Genomic DNA, 18,842 nt, shown 5'->3' on the forward strand with positions numbered 1-18,842 from the left:
TGTTGATCAAGATAACATAAATATGAAATAAAGATGAAACACCATCCACAAATAAGTCACATGACTGACAAATTGTAGTAAGAAACCCTATTGTACATATGGTGAAGACAGTAACAAGTTGCATCTTAAAACTTGATTTGCAATGAACATAGCAGTGTAAAACAATGCAAAACAAAAATTGAGGCCAATTATCACTACACTTGTAAACAGAAACATGTTAGCTTGATAATCAGAAAATAATTAAACAATATTATTTAATGCCATTGTTTTTCTTTCTAAGATCAGCTTTGGAGGGATCCCTGAGCATGGGAATTCATCGACATTTCCACACAAGAATTTTGATGGATGTTTTGAAAATCTCTTCTATAATGGAGTGGATATCACTCATCTGTCCAAGAAACACAGTTCACGGATTCTCTTCATGGTAAGCAGGCCTAAATATGAGATTAATAGAAAACCTGCAATTGGATTCATTAATTTAGTTTTTTACATGTTTTTCCTAAAGGTACAAATCATGTATAGTTTACATTTATGCTTTATTTTTGTTTTTTGTATATGTAGTGCTGGGCTTGAATTCAGGGTCGCATACTTGCTAGGCAGATGCTCTCACACTTGAATCATGCCTCCTCATTTTTTTTGCCAGTCCCAGGGCTTGAACTCAGAGCCTGAGTGTTGTCCTTGGGTTTTCTGAAGGCTAGAGCTCTACCACTTGAGCCACAGCACTATTTTCAGATTTGTCTATGTATTTGGTACTGAGGAATTGCACCCAGGTCTTCATGCATGCTAGGTAAGCACTCTACCACTAGGCCAGACTCCCAGTCCCTTAGTTACTTTTTTGAATATAGTTTCTTATTTTTGCATGGGACAGCCAGTCGTGGTCCACAATCCTCCTGCTTACTCTCCTATACACCTGGGATTACAGATGTGAACCCACACTCAGCTTGTTTGTTAAATGATGTTCTTACTAAGGTTTTGCCCAGGGTAGTCTTCAAACACGATACTCTTAAAGTATATATCCTGAATAGCTAAGAGTACAGATATGTGCTTCCACACCCAGACATCTAACCAAAGTCTTCTAGTCATTCCACTTTCTCAGCAAATTATTATATGTGCAATAATACATTGCCATGAACTCGAGACTGTTGAGCGGTCTCTGGAACTTAATCTTCGTAACTGGGACATTCAGTTAGTTTTACACTGATTCCATTTCCACTTCTTCCAACTTCTGATAGTTAGAATTTTTCTCTCAGCTGTGGTGAATTTGATTGCATCTCACATATGTGGAATTCTGCCTTATTTGTTCTGTGAATAACTCCTTTCCTTCCGGTTGAGCCTCACATGGGATTCTCTTCTTCTTCAAAGCGGAATCCAGTTTCATTGTGTGCGTGCACCAGATTCCTACAATTAACATAGGGAGAGGGATTGTATGAATCATTGTATCCATCATGTATGGAATTACTCTATCACTCTTCCCTGTGCCCTTTAGATCATGAATGTCATAGTTTGTAATGTTTTATACAGTGGATCCATGATTATATTTTGCATAGTTTTTAAAAAGTTATTTCTTATACCAGAATTGAAAATGATTTTTACAGTACTACTGCATTTTCCTATTTTTGACAATTTTCTTGTCAATTTATGAGGAAACTTTATATTAGATAATGATTTGTCATTTATGGTCCAAATATTCTGGATTTGTCAATTGTATGAGAAGTATTTTAGGATATATTGGGGTATAACTGTTCTTATTTGTATATAGCTAATAAGGCTGTATACGTTTTATAATTCTGGAGTTTTCCATCTTCTCTCAGAAAGATTGTGAAACCCTAAGGTTCATGTGGCCTTAAGTATTTTACTGTAAAACAAGTTGATTTTGCTGATTTAATTTCTTTACGCTTTATGCTTTATATTACATATGATACAGATCAATTTTTATATTCTGCTTTATGATTTTTGTATATACAGATGTCAGATATGATGTGATTATGATAACTTTGCAATCTTTTAAGTTCTTGGGGTTTTCTGGTCATATTTTAGAGCAGGTTGGTAATTCTGAGGCATGTCCTCTTTCATCTGAAAAATTAAAAATCTACCCAATTCTGGGAAATGTTCTTTTAGAGGACTTTATTGGAAATTCATTCATCTTTTTCCTTTGGAAATACTATGAATAAAAAGAAATTTGCTTCTAGAACAAGACAGTCCAAGCCACAATAATATGAAAATAAAAGCTTCTGGTGAAGCTGAAGATAAGACCCCAGGCTGCATGACCTCCTGGGTAATGAGGGTTGCCCGGGAGGGGCTGCCTGAGTGGTAGGGTAGGGAGACTCTGGACCTTCTGCCATGCCATCAGCTTTTTCTTGAGATATTTCACTTCCTACCCGAGAAGATGTACCTCTTGTTTGAATGATGAAGTCATGATATAGTGCAGGTAAGGAGCAGTTCCTGAAGTAGGTGATCCTGGTTTGTTTCCTGTGCCTAAGGAGAGCTAGAACCTCAAGAAAAGAGCTCTGTGGATCTATCATCTCCAAACCAGCACTGGGTCTGTGAAAGGGACCAAGAAACAAAGGAGATGGAAACATCTAAGATTCAGAAACAGGTTTGAAGGAGAGATGCCTTGGATTCAAGTTCCCCTTTTCAAATAGTCTTGTGCTAGAAAGTGATCAGAAGCTTTCAGCCTTGGAGAACAGTTATCACAATGAGATGTCAGTTGTGCTCTTCCTAAAGTCCTCTTTCACTGTGTTGTTAGGGAAATGTGTCATTCTCCTGTTCACAACCTCAAACTGTCCCTGTGACTTTTCTGAGCTCCAGAAGTTACCTGGCTCTGCCCCACACCATTGGAGAGGACATGGTGGCCATAGCTTTCCAGTTCCGGACATGGAACAGCGCAGGGATGTTGCTGACAAGTCAGTTAGCTCACAGGTCAGGAGATCTTGTTCTCGTTCTCAGTGATGGGAAACTCAAGCTGAATGTCTCCCCACGTGGACATCCAGTGAAAACCATCATCGCAGGTGAGATACCACATGAACTCTGCATAGTCATATCATTCTCATCTTCTGTCCTAAGATTTGTAACTGTTACAATAGACGAAACACTAAATATGGTACTCATATTCCTTTTTCCTTCTAAATGGGTAATTCTATGTGACTCATATATGAGTGCAGAAGCTTAGTTACATGTAAACATAATTGTTAGAGTTCAAAATGAGACTCTTAATTTGTGTAGGCTCTTGTTTGATAAATGTGAAACACCTGAAGATGCAGGCCTGACTGTAGGGACTCTTGAACATCATCTCTTTATATCCTCACTAGTGTTCATACTACGGACAGTATGGGACATAGGACTCAAGGCTAGTACTCTTAACACTTTGGTACATAGTTCCTCTTCTAGCTTTTGGTGGCTAATTGGAGATAAGAGCCTCACAGGCCTTCAGACTTACTTTCCTTCCCTGGCTGGCTTTGAACCATGATCCTCAGATCTCAGCCTCCAGATTAGCTAGGATTACAGCCACACCAACATCTGGCTTAACATTTTTATTTGAACATTTATAAGAACCACACAGGCCAGTCCAGAGCCGTGGATGAAAGTCAGGGATTCCACACATCTATCCCCTGTCCTGACTCACATGAAAAACAACTTCTTAGATAAAAATTAGTAGTACACAAACAAGGATACTTACTTTTTTGCCTTCTTAGAGCACACAACACCAGGGAAAAACATTCTACAAGTCTCTGTGTGTCCTCAGGTGATATCCTTACCCAGTTGACCCAATGGACTTTAAGTGTATTGTGTGGGCTTTGCAGACAGGCTTGCCACGTACCTGCTGTCACTGTTTGCCACTTATCTGCACCCCCCCACCTCTTGGGGGACATGTGTAGGTCAGCGGAATTCTGAGTCATTGGTTTTGGTTATCAGCAGGGGGTGGATTGAATGATGGTCAGTGGCACTCAGTGTCCTTATCTGCTAATGGGAGTCAGCTGAGCATGAAGCTGGACGGCGATGCAGCCCCTGCCCTTCATGCCCTGCGTGGATGGATGGGCCCCAGTGATTCCTACTATTTTGGAGGTAAGTGAAAGGCACGGGAAATATTCGAATCAACTTTATCTTTTCAGATCCTATATTTTATAGCAACTGGTATTTTTAAATGAAATTAAAACTGATGTTAAAGAATTACTTTTCTCTTCATTGATAATCACTTGGCAGTGGCGAGTGGGCACAGCAATCGTTACCTAAAATGACAGTCTGTATGTTCGGCCTTACTAATGAAATGGTTTTGAACCTCCTCCATAGCACTTATCCTCAATTCTACAGCTTCACGTTGACCTCCTGAAGAAATACTGATGCCTGAACTCTACCTTCAGGGATTCATATGTAACTGATCCAGATTATTGCCATGTGCAGGCATTACTGAAGGCTACTGTTTTCCATTTCTAATTTTTATGATGCTGTTACAGAGAACTTCCCTGATACTTTTTTTCCAGTCCTGGGCCTTGAACTCAGGGCCTGCGCACTGTCCTTGGGCTTTATCAAGGCTAGAGCTCTACCACTTGAGCCACAGCACCATTTCTGGCTTTTTTTCCTTGTATGTGGTACCGAGGACTTGAACCTGGGTCTTGTGCAAGCTAGGCAAGTACTCTACTACCACTAGGCCAACCTCCCAGCCCACCCTGATACTAAATAACCCTTACCATCTTAATTACTGGTGTTTTTGCTGAATATGGATGTTGTTTTATTCTGGATGTTGGCAGCAACTCTACTTTGAGTTCAGCTACTCAAAACATAACTTCCAGCCAGTAGGTTTAGCTGCACCTGGGAGCTGGTTAGAGATGCTGCCTCTAACCCCTCATCATCTTCACAGAACCAAGACTTCAGTATTTGTAGTATTGGAAAGGAAAGAATCATTCTACTCCCATTGTCTACACATAAAAGCATTATATATACAGGGGAGGAAGAAGATTTGATTGTCTATTAATACATTTTTTTCTGCTCTACTTCTACTAAGCAATGCATTTTACTATGACAATTGACCATCTCCTCTGGTATCTAGTAAATGAAGCTTTGCTTGCTCAGTGGATCTTTGGTTTTAGTTCAGCCAGGGAGTAGGAGCCTCTAAGGATCATGAATTTCTCTGTCTTTGGGGCAGTCAAGTAGATATATAGGCCTGTGAATAATAAGACATGCTTGATCTTGACTAAGCCCTTCTGATATTATTCTTGTTTTGCACTTCATTTTTGTTTCTCTCTAAAATCTTGGCAGAGATAGATTTATAACCCAACTAGAAAATACAAGCACTCACTATGAATTGGCAACAAGTACATAAATCATGAATCAGATTGTTAATTTCTTAAGTCCCTGGAGTGGCCAACTCATTTCAGAGATTGTGTTGCTTGCTCTAGTTGTTTGTTGAACATGGTGCATACCTGACTCTCCAGAGATTTTTAATCTTTGCTACTTATCATAGATTTTTATAGCTCTGATGAAAAATAGAGAATTTTTCCAAGAGTAGTAGCTGAAAATATAAAAGATATTGAAGCACCAAGAGTGTTACCTTTTTTGTTTTTGCCAGTCCTGGGCTTGAGCTCAGGGCCTGAGCACTGTCCTTGGACTTTCTCAAGGCTAGAGCTCTACCACTTGAGCCTTAACACCACTTCCGGCTTTTTTCTATGTATGTGGTACCGAGGAATCAAACCCGGATCTTCATGCATGCTAGGCAAGCACTCTACCACAAGGCCAAACTCCTGGCTCATGTTACCTGTTTTTGTTTTTGTTTTTTTTGCCAGTCCTGGCATTTGAACTCAGGGTCTGGGCACTGTCCTTGGGCTTCCTCAAGGCTAGTGCTCTACCACTTGAGCCACAGCACCACTCTGGTTTTTTCTTTGTATGTGACACCAAGGACTCGAACTCAGGGCTTCGTGCATGCTAGGCAAGCACTCTACCACTAGGCCATGCTCCTTGCCCCCCAAAAGGTAAAAGAAGAAGAAAGAAATTCTTTCTTTGCTGTTTAATGATACAAAACAAAATACGCTGGAGAAAAATGTTTTTCAAATCTCGTTTACATTTTAACATTCTACATGTTCTGAATATGCCATGTCACACGAACACGGCTGCTGTGAAAGGAATCATTACCAGGAAATAGGCCATATGCATGTAATTTAAAAATCACCATTTGTTTCCTGAAGTGATGTTTGTGGGCTCACTCACAGTTATTGTTACAATACCTCCGGAGCTTCTCAGCCCCCGGGGAACTAGTATTCTGAACCTTTAACTAATTTATCTTTCATAATGCTCTATACATTTATTATTTATAGAAGTAATATTAAATATGTGCTGTTTGTGTTATCTTGATGATTGGGTTACAGTTCCCAGGTCCAGACTTTAAGGAGTCCCAGATTAGGTCTTCCACCTTCTATCCCCATATGCTGAATAAAAAGACATGGGGAAGGGCAGAGAAAGGAGATTACATGGTGGCTAATAGAGAAAATTGGAGGCATGGATGAGAAAGGTATGTGTAGTTAAAACCAGTTTTAATATGCAACTTCACCATAAAGGCAAAATGTGTATTTCTTATTATTACAGTTAGTGTGACTATAAACTTAGGCCAAATCACAACATTTTTGAGACAGAGAGATGATAACCAGTAATAATGACAGGGCAGCAGGCATAAATCAGCACTATCTGGCCACAGGATCTACCTATATGATATCTTCAGTATTTTAGCCCAGCAGTCCCAGAGTGTGGCTTTCTTCTTGTGAGAGAGGTCCACTGGTACATTTACAATGTTTTATGGGTCAAAATAGAAATTTATGAACTCTGTTAGTTAGGTGTCTTTTGCGCAATTTGGGCCTGTTCTATTATCTATTTTATTTTAAATTAATTTTAGGAGTTGTTCTAGGAGCAGTTTCACTGACACTTCCCTTATAGTGTGGGCTTTTGTTCTGGTCATGCTTGTTGATTGTCCTCTGCCTGTGTCTTAATATTTAGGCTGTCCAGAAAACGCCTCTGGCTCTGGATGCCGGAGCTCCCTGGGCGGGTTCCAGGGCTATCTGAGACTCATCTCTATTGGTGACAAAGTGGTCGATCCTATCTCTATACAGCAGGGAGCAGTAGGGAGTTTCAGTGATCTTCAGATAGATTCCTGTGGCATTATAGACAGGTAAGTAAGCCATTCAGGTTCAGAATGCTGCCATGTCTGAATTCAATTTTTAATCTACTTAGTTAGTTCATAAGCACATGAACAGCTGGATAAGTGTATCCCTTCTTTCCTCTGTTTCTGCTATGCCAAATAAGGAAGTACATTCACACTGTTAGTTCTCCATTACTGTAATGAGATACTATTCCTGAGCTAATCCATTTATAAAGACAAAAGATTTATTTTGGAGATTTCAATCTGGAGTCTCTTGGTACAGTTGCTCTGAGGTCTTTGGTGAAACAGCAAAACAGCATGCCTTGAGTATCTCATCCTTAGAATCATGAACAGCAAGAGACTGGATCCCACCCCACTCTGCAGGACACATTCCCTGAAAATCCCTGACTAGGCCCAGGCCTTCAAACTTTCCTCACCTCCTTCTGCAGTCATCAGGCTCAGGTCTTTGAAGCACTGGACAGTGGAGTACTTTAAGATCTAAACATTGATCATGGAAAACTAATGTACTGTTTTGATTTTATGTGAATATTGTGCCTTGCAAATTATAATATTTTCTTGGAAGACAAAGTCATGAATTTTCCATTTCTATGCCTTTAAGCAACCTAGTTTTTGTAAAATACCAGCCATCCTGTGTACTTACTGATGCAAATCGTGTTTCTAACAGTTGTATTCCACAGGTTAGGAAAATGGATGTCCACTGTGTCCTCAATGGAATAGGGATAGAGAAATGATAGAAAACAACTAAGCTAGGCTAGACCTAAACAGGGATGAAATGACTGGCACTAAATGGCTTTCTAGAGTTCTCTGTGCTATTTTGTTGTGTTTTATGTTTTTTTCTGTTCCTTTCACAGCTATGGTAGTAGAATGACCGAGGAGGCATGAGAACTGTGTGTTTAGTGTCTGCTCTGTAGTTAAGTTGGACATGACTAATAGGAACCTTATGACCAAGCTAAGCCTACTAGGAAGATTTTTTAATATCCTTTCAACATTGGCTATTTTAAAACTGACAGTCTTCTAGAATCAGTAAGAAATTTAAAATCGAATATATATTTCTTTTTTTAAAAGGTAAAATCATGTTTACTCGTTTTTAGTTATTATCGGTAGCTGACATTTTCCACTTTTCTATATGTATATATGTATATGCATATGTAATTACATTTGCATGTATACACATAATACAGGTGTAGATAGATATACACATATCTGTATACACATATGCATAATACATACACACACATATAGCTTTCAAAGAGCAAAGCTAAAGGCTCCAACAATTTCAATAGGAGTATAATCTGTACAGTATTAGAGGGAAGATGTTAAAACAGGCCAGGTGGTCCTTTCCCCAACTTTACCTGCCTTCCCTTGATATTTTTTGCTTTGTTTTATTTCTATGTACCGATGACTCACTGATTAGTCTCCAGGCAGCAGGACAGAAGAAAACAGGTGCTCCCTGGATAGCTTTGCCCCGTGGTGGTCATTCTCCTCTGTCACTCATTTTGCTCCTGGGAATCTCTCATTTTGAATAAAATTTTAGAATTACATAAATTTCCCATTCACTTTGGGCTTGCTTATAGATGGCTTGGTATGGGCATTCATACCTTTGTGTTAGTGAGCAAGAGAGCAGCCTTTTTGTTCTATATTATTCTAAATTTGGTTGTCCAGTGCTTAATTATATATAATGTGATGAGTTTTAGGGTTTTTTTCCTAACAGTTGTTGTGAAAGCCATTTGAATGATGAATTGGAGCACAAAGGAATAAGGATCAATCCAAATCCTTTATAAGGCTGCATTTACCTGAGTGAATTTGTGTGAACTGAAAATCCTGATAGACATGATAAGAATGAAAACCAGTAGCCTGGGAAGTACTAGGGAATTAGAAAATAACATATATAGCAGACTGATGTGTTTTTAAGCTAAGTTATTTCCTGGAACATATGTGCCAAAAACATATTTGAGCTTTTTACAAAAGAATGTTGTCCTTCTTGTGTCTGATTACTAAACATTGTGTTGTGGTTGTGGATGTTGTTGTTGCAAGGCCCTCTTGGTCAAAGCTGGTCACATCGTCTGTTTTTGTGATGATGCTGGTGCTGGACCTGAGAGAGAGGAGTTCTGCCGTATCACATGACGAGGGCCCTAGGCAGGAGGGAAACGTAACTCTGTGTCTATCTGAGGTCATTGAAAGCTACTATTACCCTTCATATATATGCAATAAAGCTGTAGGCTTTTTGGTGAAAAATGAACAGAACTAATACAAGGAGAAGTATTGAAAATATACCTATCACAAATGTTGCATTTAACCAAGCTTTCTAACCTTGGTTATGTGTTATATTCACAGACCAAAGGGCAGACCCAACTGCCTCTGTCCTGTTGTGTTATTTCTATTTACTGTTGTCCTTCATCTTTCTTGTAACAAACCAGCATGACAAGCACATTTTATTGTGACTGCATTTGAAAGACAGCAGTGTTTATCTGTCTTCCTTTAGGTGTTTGCCCAGCTATTGTGAACATGGGGGTAAATGTTCCCAGTCGTGGGCTACCTTCTCCTGGGACTGCACCCATACTGACTACACAGGAGCCACCTGCCATTCCTGTAAGAGGCACATGGCACTTTGGTTACTGTTCTCTTTCCTATTGCCTGTCATTCTGTAGTACATATGTCTGTGTTTTTAACTAAATGACATAAAAAACAAGAAAATATGGTATTTTAGAAATCAATGTTTCTTCCCTTTCCCTCTCTCCCTCCCTTCCCTTCATTATCTATTTTTGTACTGGTACTAGAGATTGTGTTTTGCGCCTCCTATTTCTTACTAAGTCCGTTAGCATTCTACCATTTGAGTCACATTTCTACTTCTGGCTTTTCTCTGGTTAACTTGAAATGAGAGTCTTGAGGATTTGTCTACCAGAGCTGGCTTTGAAGTATGATCCTCATATCTCAGCCTCTTGAGTAGCTAGAATTATGGGCATGAGCCACCAGTGCCCAGCTAAAGATTCATCTTTGTCTGGCATGGTTTTTTTTGGGGGGGTAGTCCTGGGGCTTGAACTCATGGCCTGAGCACTACCTTGGACTTTCTCAAGGCTAGAGCTCTACCACTTGAGCCACAGTACCACTTCTAGCTTTTTCTATATAAGATACCAAGGATTCAAACCTGGGTCTTCGTGCATACTAGGCAAGCATTCTAGCACTAGGCCAAACTCCTGGCCCCAATGTCTGGCATGTTTTTTTTTTCTTTCCATATTTTTTTATTGTAATTAGTAAAAGGGTTACATGATATTTGCCAGATAGAAGGTGCATTAATTCACATACATTGATACCCTTTCACATGTCTTGGTACCCATTTCCCTCCTCCCCCCACACCTCCCACCCGTCTTGGTTTTCCCCCCTTCCCTATCAAATTTCAAATATCCAAATACAAATAAATTCAATATATCAGATAACAAAGTGAGATACTATACCAATATGAGATAACCAAGGGACAGCAAAGGAGATGAGAGACAACATAGTACATTAAGGACAACAATCATTCATTATATGGCTTTTGTTTCAATATCCTAGAGGTCCTTTCAATTAGCTTCACATTATATGGCCTTATGTATCAAGATTTTGCTCTATTGCAAATCTCTGCTAGTAGAGCCCAAGGTTTCTACTGATTATGACGAATGAGGGAAACCATTGAGCCTAAGTTCCTTTGAGTCTGGCTTACTTCACTTAATATGATTTTTTCTAAGTCTTTCCATTTCCTAACAAATGGGGCGATGTCATTCTTTCTGACAGCAGCATAGAATTCCATTGTGTACAAATACCACAACTTGTTGATCCACTCATCAACTGAGGGACATCTAGGTTGGTTCCATATCTTTGCTATGGTGAATAGTGCTGCAATGAACATTGTTGTGCTAGTGGGTTTAGTATGTCCTTGTTTCTGGATGGTTGGGTAAATGTCTGGCATGTTTTTAAACTAATTTTATTTTCAAATAATGTGAAAGCAGGTTGCAATAATATATAATACAAAATATAGAACACCAAAGAAAAAGAACAGGTAAAGGGAAAATGAGCTATAGCAAAAAAAAAAAAAAGCTCTGAATTTTTGTCTTCCAAAGTAAAATGATGTGTGAGCAGCTAGGTACTATCCTAGTAGCAGTTCTAGATAGCAAGAAACCAGGTAAAGTTTCAGGTCTTGTTTAACCTAGGTGCTGGTAGTGATGATAAGAATTAACATATGCTGAGAAGTTTCAGTATGTCTGCAGGATTCTAGTTCTTGGCATGTTTTAGCTTCATAAATCCTTAAAACTCAAAAGAGAGAAGAGTTACTACCTACGCTGTGCTTGAGGGAGGAGGAAGCTGAAGCAGCTGCTCTGGGTATTGCAGCTTGATCACAAAACCAGAGCCAGGGCTGTCAGGGACCAGGCTACTGGTCAATGTTCAAACTAACAAGACTTTATTCACAACTAGTCACTAGCAAGTATGAGCAATGTGACACGAAAGTCCTGCACTTATAAGGATCAGCACCTCTTCTCTCCCTGCATCTTTAGAGGAAGAACTTTATGTATCGGCTTTCTTTAGTTTCTTCTCCTAGGGAAATATATTGCATCTTCAAGAATGTGAGTTAATTTTAGTCCACATAAACTGAAGTCAAAGAAGAGCATGGATAGTCATAAGTCATAGTCAGAAAAAGTCATAGTCACTTTTTTTTTGGCACAGAATCCCAGGACAGCTAGTATGGGTTTTGGGAAGACATCCCAGAGTCTCCAGTGATGTGGGTTCCATGAGAATTCCTCGGCAGACTAGAGGGAGCAGCTTATCCACTAAACACATCAGGAGCAGCTTTCCGCCATCCCCAGTCAGAATTTACCATGTAAATCTTTTTTTTGGAAGAGACTGGACTTCACAGAAACCTTAGGGTAAAGATTTGGCCAAAGTCTAAGCAGCAGGGCTATATATTATCCCAATTTATGGTTTTCATGCAGATGTCTCTTAATATCTAACTGTGCTTAGAACTTCAGCTGCCTGATGTGATGTGGGGAAGCTGAGACTCAGGCAGAACAGTGCAGCATGGCATCATGTGGTGGGGAGATGGGATATTGGGTAGTTAACAGTGGAGCCATCCATCCCATGATGGCTTCTATATGACCAATGGTGTTCTCTGCAGCTCTATATGAGCAGTCTTGTGAAGCCCATAAATACCGAGAAGAAGACTCTTCAGGACTCTACTACATTGACTCAGATGGAAGTGGTCCCCTGGGACCAGCTCTGGTGTACTGCAACATGACAGGTTAGCTAATAAGCTATGCTACAATAGTTAAATTCCTGTAAGGCGTGCTGTGTGCAGCAGCAAAATGATGGTTATCTTGGTTCTATTTGATAGAAGAAATGCAAAGGGTGCACAGAATAAATAATTATAAACACTAACGCCAAGCTTATTTGTTTATTTGTTGTTCTGTGAAATCGTTGTAATGCAGTTACATTTCCCCTGTAATTGTATTACAATTACAGGGGAAATGTCATTAAAAAAATAACCTATACACTTAAGCTTCTATAGAAATTCCAACAGCCTCCCTCAGGATCTGTTTTCTGGTATCCTGAATAAAAAATGGGCACCAATCCTCATCACTCAGTTTGCCCTATTCTTGCTAGTTTTCCTGAGTTTTGTGATAGTGCCCTTCATAGAGTTTCAATCAGTATTCTTCCACCACCTCTTGGAGTTCTTGTCCCTGGATCTGTGTTTGGATGGGGTACATTAAGACTCTGTGTGCAGGGGAGCTGTTAGATGTGACCCCTGATGCACACATGGTATAGAAGAAGAGTCAGGCAAAATATACCAGTTCGGTTGGAGGAATCACAAAAGGCAGTATGGTTTTCTTCACTTATAAACATTGTGAAATATGTTTTAATTAACACCATTTCTTTCCTAAAGGCCTCCCCACAGGCAATCGATTTAACAGAAGTATGTCGAAATCTGTCAGCAGAACTTCCAAAGATTCAGTAGTAGTGGTTATTGCCAGAAATACTTAATTAGATGCACAAATGTCCACATTGTTTCACTATCTTAACTATAAATGAGTGGCTGTCACCCCACTACTCAATATTTTAGCACTGGTACCAGTGCTTCACAAATGTATTCCTAGTGAATCAGGAGGCTACATCTGAGGATCAAGATTCAAAGCCAGCCAGGGCAGGAAAGTTTTTGAGAGTTTTATCTCCAGTTAACCAGCAGAAAACCAGAAGTGGAGCTGTGGCACCATAATAGAGCACCATTCTTGAGCAAAAAAGCTAAGGGACTGTGCCCACGCCCCAAGTTCAGGCCATCATTTGGGCTCCCTTCAAAAGGGCTGGATATGTTACTCATTAGTGAAATGCTTAATTAGCATGCATGAAGCCTTGGTTTGAATTTGAGTCCCTTCTACCACAAATGCATAATATATACGTATGTTTATATATATACATAAAATTATATAATTAATATAATACAACCAATATATTAATGCAATAAATATATTTATATTACATGTAATATACAATAAATAAATAACAGTATATATGATTATGTATTATAGAAATATATACTTTATATTTCTATATACACATATATATTTATATAAATATAAATGTATAACTATACTATGCATATATAGATAAATATATGGTAAACTATAATTATCTATTACATCAATACAATTATATATAATATATAATTTTTCATAATTATGTAGGACTCAGCCTTCTGAATAGCTAGGATTATAGCAGGGAACAATAGGCTCAGATCTATTTCTATGTTTTTTAACCAATTCAAATGAGAGATGTTTCTCTTAACCATTTCAACCTAGTTTTGATATCCTTTCTTTGTTCCAACCCAATTTCTGCCCACCAGATACTGTGTGGACCTCAGTACAGCATAATGGATCCCACTTAGTCAGAGCCAAAGGCTCACAGGGAGATAGCCTACAGCTAGTGCATTTTAACTATAGGGCCAGCATGGACCAGCTGCAGGCCATAGTCAACCATGCAGACCACTGCGCGCAGGAACTGACTTTCCCCTGCAAGAAGCCCAGGTTCTCAGAGCACCATGGTAAGCAATGAGCCTTTGTAGACTCTACCATTTGTACTCTGTAGAATTTGCAGTAGGCATAACTGAAAGATAGATAGATATTTTCTCATAGGGTGAAGAGCAAGGCCAGTAGGTGCTATTTTTTGTTCAAAGCTGTGAGTGATCTGAAGTCTGTTCTCAATCTCACCTAAGCAATAATGGCCTCCTTATTAGGCCCTTGGAATAAATACAGCAGTGATACTCACTAGACACTAGGTTGAAAATGAACTATACAACTTATGGAGGGGGGTAGGAGGAAAAACTGGGAGTGAGGGAAGGGATGGCATTATCGAACTGTATATCACCTTTACAATAACAATAATGTAGTGTATTTATAATATGCATCTATATATAATATATAGTATATACTTGCACTATATATGTATATATAGTGTATATACACATATATATACAATATACATGTACCATATATAGTATATATTAGATATGTATATGCTGTTTAAGATCTATACTATATATATATTATAGGTGTCACATTCCTCACTCTTTTTTTCCTTTTTTTTCTTCTTTTTTTTTATTTCAGTGTATATAGGGGGTCTATTTGCCAGATAGAGGGTGCATTACTTCTCACACATTGATATCCCTTCTTATGTTTTTGTCCCCATTTCCCTTCCCCCACTCCCTCCCCTCATTTTTCCCCTCCTATTTCAAATAAACAGGTAAACATCTATATAATATACCAGGTAACAAAGTACATACAATAACAATATGAGATTAACCAAAGGTAACACAAGAGAAGGGAGAAAAACATGACACATAAAGAGTAGCAGTCACTTATAATTAAGCTCTTGTTTCCATGTCCTAGAGGTCCATTCATTTGGCCTCATCCTATATGGCCTTATGTATCTAGGGTTTGAGCTATTGTAATCCTCTGCTAGGAGAGTTTTGGATGTTACTAATTTCACATTCCTCACTCTTGTCTTTCAGGCGGACCCCCAGTGACCTGGCAGGTTGGAAGTACCAGTGAGACAGGTTCTCTGCCTGATGCTCAAAAATGTATTTGTGGATCTGAGGGCAACCACATTAATATCGGATGTCAATGCACCTGTGATGATGACTGGAATGAATGGTGAGTTCTATGGGATTTCGCTATGTAAACTGTAATTTTCTTACCACTTTGCAGTTAGGTATTGTGATGGCCTCAGCATTACCTTTTTCCATTATGATCTTTCATGCTTCCATTGAATTTCAAAATTGATTTTTGTGTTTCTGTGAAGAATTATGGAACTGCATTGGATCTCTACATTGCTTAATCAGCAGATTTTGCCATTTTTGTTATATTAATTCTGCAGTCTGAGCATGGGAGGGCTTTCTTTCTTACAGTATCTTCAAGCTTTAATAGCTTTTGTCATAGAAGGCCTTTACTTCCTTTGGAAGTTTATACTTAGGTTTTTATTTTCTTAGTCTGTTAGTGTATTAAAAATACTGATTTTTGAATGTTGATTTTTATATCCTGCTACATTGTCATAGAGATTTAGCAGATCTAAGACATTTTTTTGGTGGAATCTTTAATGTCTCGTAAGTATAGAGTTGTGTCATTTGCAAATAAGGCCAATTTGACTTATTCATTCCCTGTGTGAATCCCTTTTATGTTTTTCTCTTTTTGCCCTAATCTTTACTATTCCTTTTCTGTCAGCTGGTTTTGGATTTTGCTAGTTCATATTTTTTCTAGGAGTTTGAGGTGTATCACTAGGGTATTTATTTGAGATACTGCTTTTGTATATTTAAATCTTTAGGTAGGCTCTTATACCTCGAAATTTTCCTCTTAGCTTTGCCTTTGCTGTGCTTCAGTGATTCTAGTAGGTTTTGTTCTCATTTTCATTAGATACTAGAACTTCTGGATTTCACCTCTTTTCTTCAACTCATAAGTCAACAAAGTGTTGTTCAAACTCCATGTGTTTGAATATATTCTGTGCTTTTAGTGGTTGTTAAGTTCCAGTTTTATTTCATTGTGTTTTGATAAAAATACAGAATTATTTCAGTATTCTTATATTTTGTAAAACTTGTTTTGTGTCATGAAAGATTATCTAATGTGGAGAAAATTCCATGGACCGTTAGAAAAGTGTGTATTGTATAGCTCCTGGTAAAATACTCTGCACATGTCTGTTAAGTTTGGCCTGTCATTTATTTTTTTTATTGTAATTAATAAAAGGGTTACATGATATCAGATAGAAGGTGCATTAATTCACATACATTGATACCCTTTCACATGTCTTGGTATGGCCTGCCATTTAATTCTGAAGTTTCTTTGTGATTTTTGTCAGTGAGGGCTAGGTGGCCTATCTATTAGTGAGAGTCATGTATCAACTACTCCTACTATCCTTGTGTTGGAGTCTGTCTGAGATTTTCTTTGTTGTTGTTTTTTGTTGGCCATGGGGCTTGGACTCTGGGTCTAGGCACTTCTATCTGAGGTTTTCAAGTCCAGTAGTGTTAGTTTAACATAATTGGGCACACCAACATTTGACACATATGTTAGCAATGATTATTTTCTTTTGATTACTAATAACACATTTAGCATTTGGTAATATGAAATTACCGTATTGGTCTCTTCTGAGTAATAATGGTTTGAAGTCTGTGTTTCTAGACATGAATATAGCTACTTGATTTTGTGGTCCAGTTACTTGTCTACCCTTCTTCCCTAAAATATTGCATAAGTTTTCTCAGTAAGATGCAATTATTGTAGACAAGAAATGGTCAAATCTTTTTTTTTTTTTTTGCCAGTCCTGGGTCTTGAACTCAGGAACTCAGGGCCTGAACATTATCCTTGGGCTTTCTCAAGGCTAGTGTTCTACCATTAGAGCCATAGCACTACTTCCAGCTTTTTTTCTATGTATGTGGTCCTGAGGAATTGAACCCAGGTCTTTGTGCATGCTAGGCAAGCACTCTACCACTAGGCCAAACTCCTGGCCTAGGTCTTGCTTTTTATTGTCAATTTGCCATTTTATGTCTTTTTTTATTAAGGAGTTGAAATCATTACCATTGAATATAATATTGAAAGGTAGGTAGTAATTTCTGCTTTTCTGTTTTTGTGTAAGATTCTTTGCTACTCTATATGATTATAGACTTACATGGGGAAATTTTTCTCCCCTATTTTTAGATTTACATGAAAAATTTCATGTTTCCTCCCTAACTTATGTATAAGATTCCTTTGAGTATCTTCTGCAATGTGGATTTAGTGGTCATAAATACCTTTATATTTATTATGGAAGGCTTTTACTTGCTTCAGATATGAATGATAGAATTAGTCTCAATTGAATGTGGTTAACTTTTTTTGTGGTTAACTTCTTTTCTTTTTCTTTTTGTTGGTTGTGGGACTTAACTCTGGGACTGGGCATTGTCCCTGAGCTCTTCATCTCAAGGCTACTTGTCCTACCCCTTGAGCCACAGCACCACTTCCTGTTTTCTGGTGATTAATTGGAGATAAGAATTTCAGGGACTTTTTAATGCCCAGACTGGCTTAGATCTCAGTCTCCCGAGTAGGTAGGATTACAGGCGTGAGCCACTGTGCCCAGCATTTAACTTGCCCATGGTTAACTTTTAAGGTTTGAAATATATTATTCTAAGTCCTTCCTTTCTTTAAGGTTTCTTTTGAGGATCTGCTGTTATTCTGATGAATTGTTCATTGCTAGTGATTTGGGATGTGTCTCTAAAAGTTTTCAGGATTCTTTCCTTGTTCCCTGTTTAGTGCATTACAATGTTTGTGGATAGGTTGGTTCTATTCTGGCTGGTAATCTCAAAGACTCCTGTACCTTGCTGAGCTTCTCTTTCTCAAGATCTGGTAAGTTTTCTGCTGTTACTTTAATGAATATGTTTCCTTTCTATGAATTGACCTCTCCTCTTCTATGTCCAAGCCCATAGATTTGGCCTTTTCATAGAAGTCTAGGATTTCTGCACATTCCTTTTATATTTTTATGCCTTTTTCTTTATTTTTATCTTCTTTTGATTTGACTACTATATCTTCAAGCCTGATATCTTGCCTTCTGTTTGATTACTCCAGTTAAGAGGTTTTCAACTGTATTTTGTTGTTATTACTGTTTGAATTCAGGGCCTGGGTGCTGTCCCTGAGCTTTTTTTCCTCTCTACCATTTGAGCTACAGCTTCACTTCCAGTTTATTTTGGGGAGAGTTTATTGGAGATAAGAGTCTTACAGACTTTCCTGTTCAGGCTAGCCTTGAACTTCACTCCTCAGATATCAGCACCTTGAGCATCCAAGATTATAGAAGTGAGCCAACAGCACTTGACTCAATTGTATATTTTATTTCACTTGTAGAACTTTTTATCCCTAGGGCTTCAGTTCCCAGAAATTCTTTGTGGTATTTTAATATAATCATTGAATTCCCTTTTCATGTCTTACATTGACTTCATTTCCTTTTTCTGTTTATTTGTATATAATCATTTGTGAATATATTTTTAATAAAACTTTTTTTATTAAAACTGAGTTTAAACATTATATTTCAAATGTCATGTTTTATAGTCAAGTATTCAAGAAAAATCTCTATATGCAATCATTGACACATAAATTTAAGAGCATAGTTACAGTTAAGCTGAATCTTTGCATGTCATAGATACATATTGATCTATATATCAGTATATGTCTGT

At 38.1% G+C, this 18,842-nt stretch overlaps 1 protein-coding gene across 1 annotated transcript in view; it reads left to right on the top strand.

Annotated features, from left to right (window-relative positions):
• Positions 1-18,842, top strand: part of LOC150065147 (contactin-associated protein-like 3) — a 52,543-nt gene that overhangs the window by 26,298 nt on the left and 7,403 nt on the right. Inside the window, 8 exon segments of the mRNA XM_090329311.1 lie at positions 281-424; positions 2,747-3,008; positions 3,916-4,062; positions 6,979-7,150; positions 9,624-9,730; positions 12,288-12,410; positions 14,007-14,204; positions 15,171-15,312. Coding sequence (XP_090185437.1) covers positions 281-424; positions 2,747-3,008; positions 3,916-4,062; positions 6,979-7,150; positions 9,624-9,730; positions 12,288-12,410; positions 14,007-14,204; positions 15,171-15,312 — 1,295 coding nt within the window.

Source organism: Megascapheus bottae, chromosome 3 (genome assembly GCF_031878675.1).
Source record: "Megascapheus bottae isolate mThoBot1 chromosome 3, mThoBot2.hap1, whole genome shotgun sequence".
Classification (NCBI taxonomy): domain Eukaryota; kingdom Metazoa; phylum Chordata; class Mammalia; order Rodentia; family Geomyidae; genus Megascapheus; species Megascapheus bottae.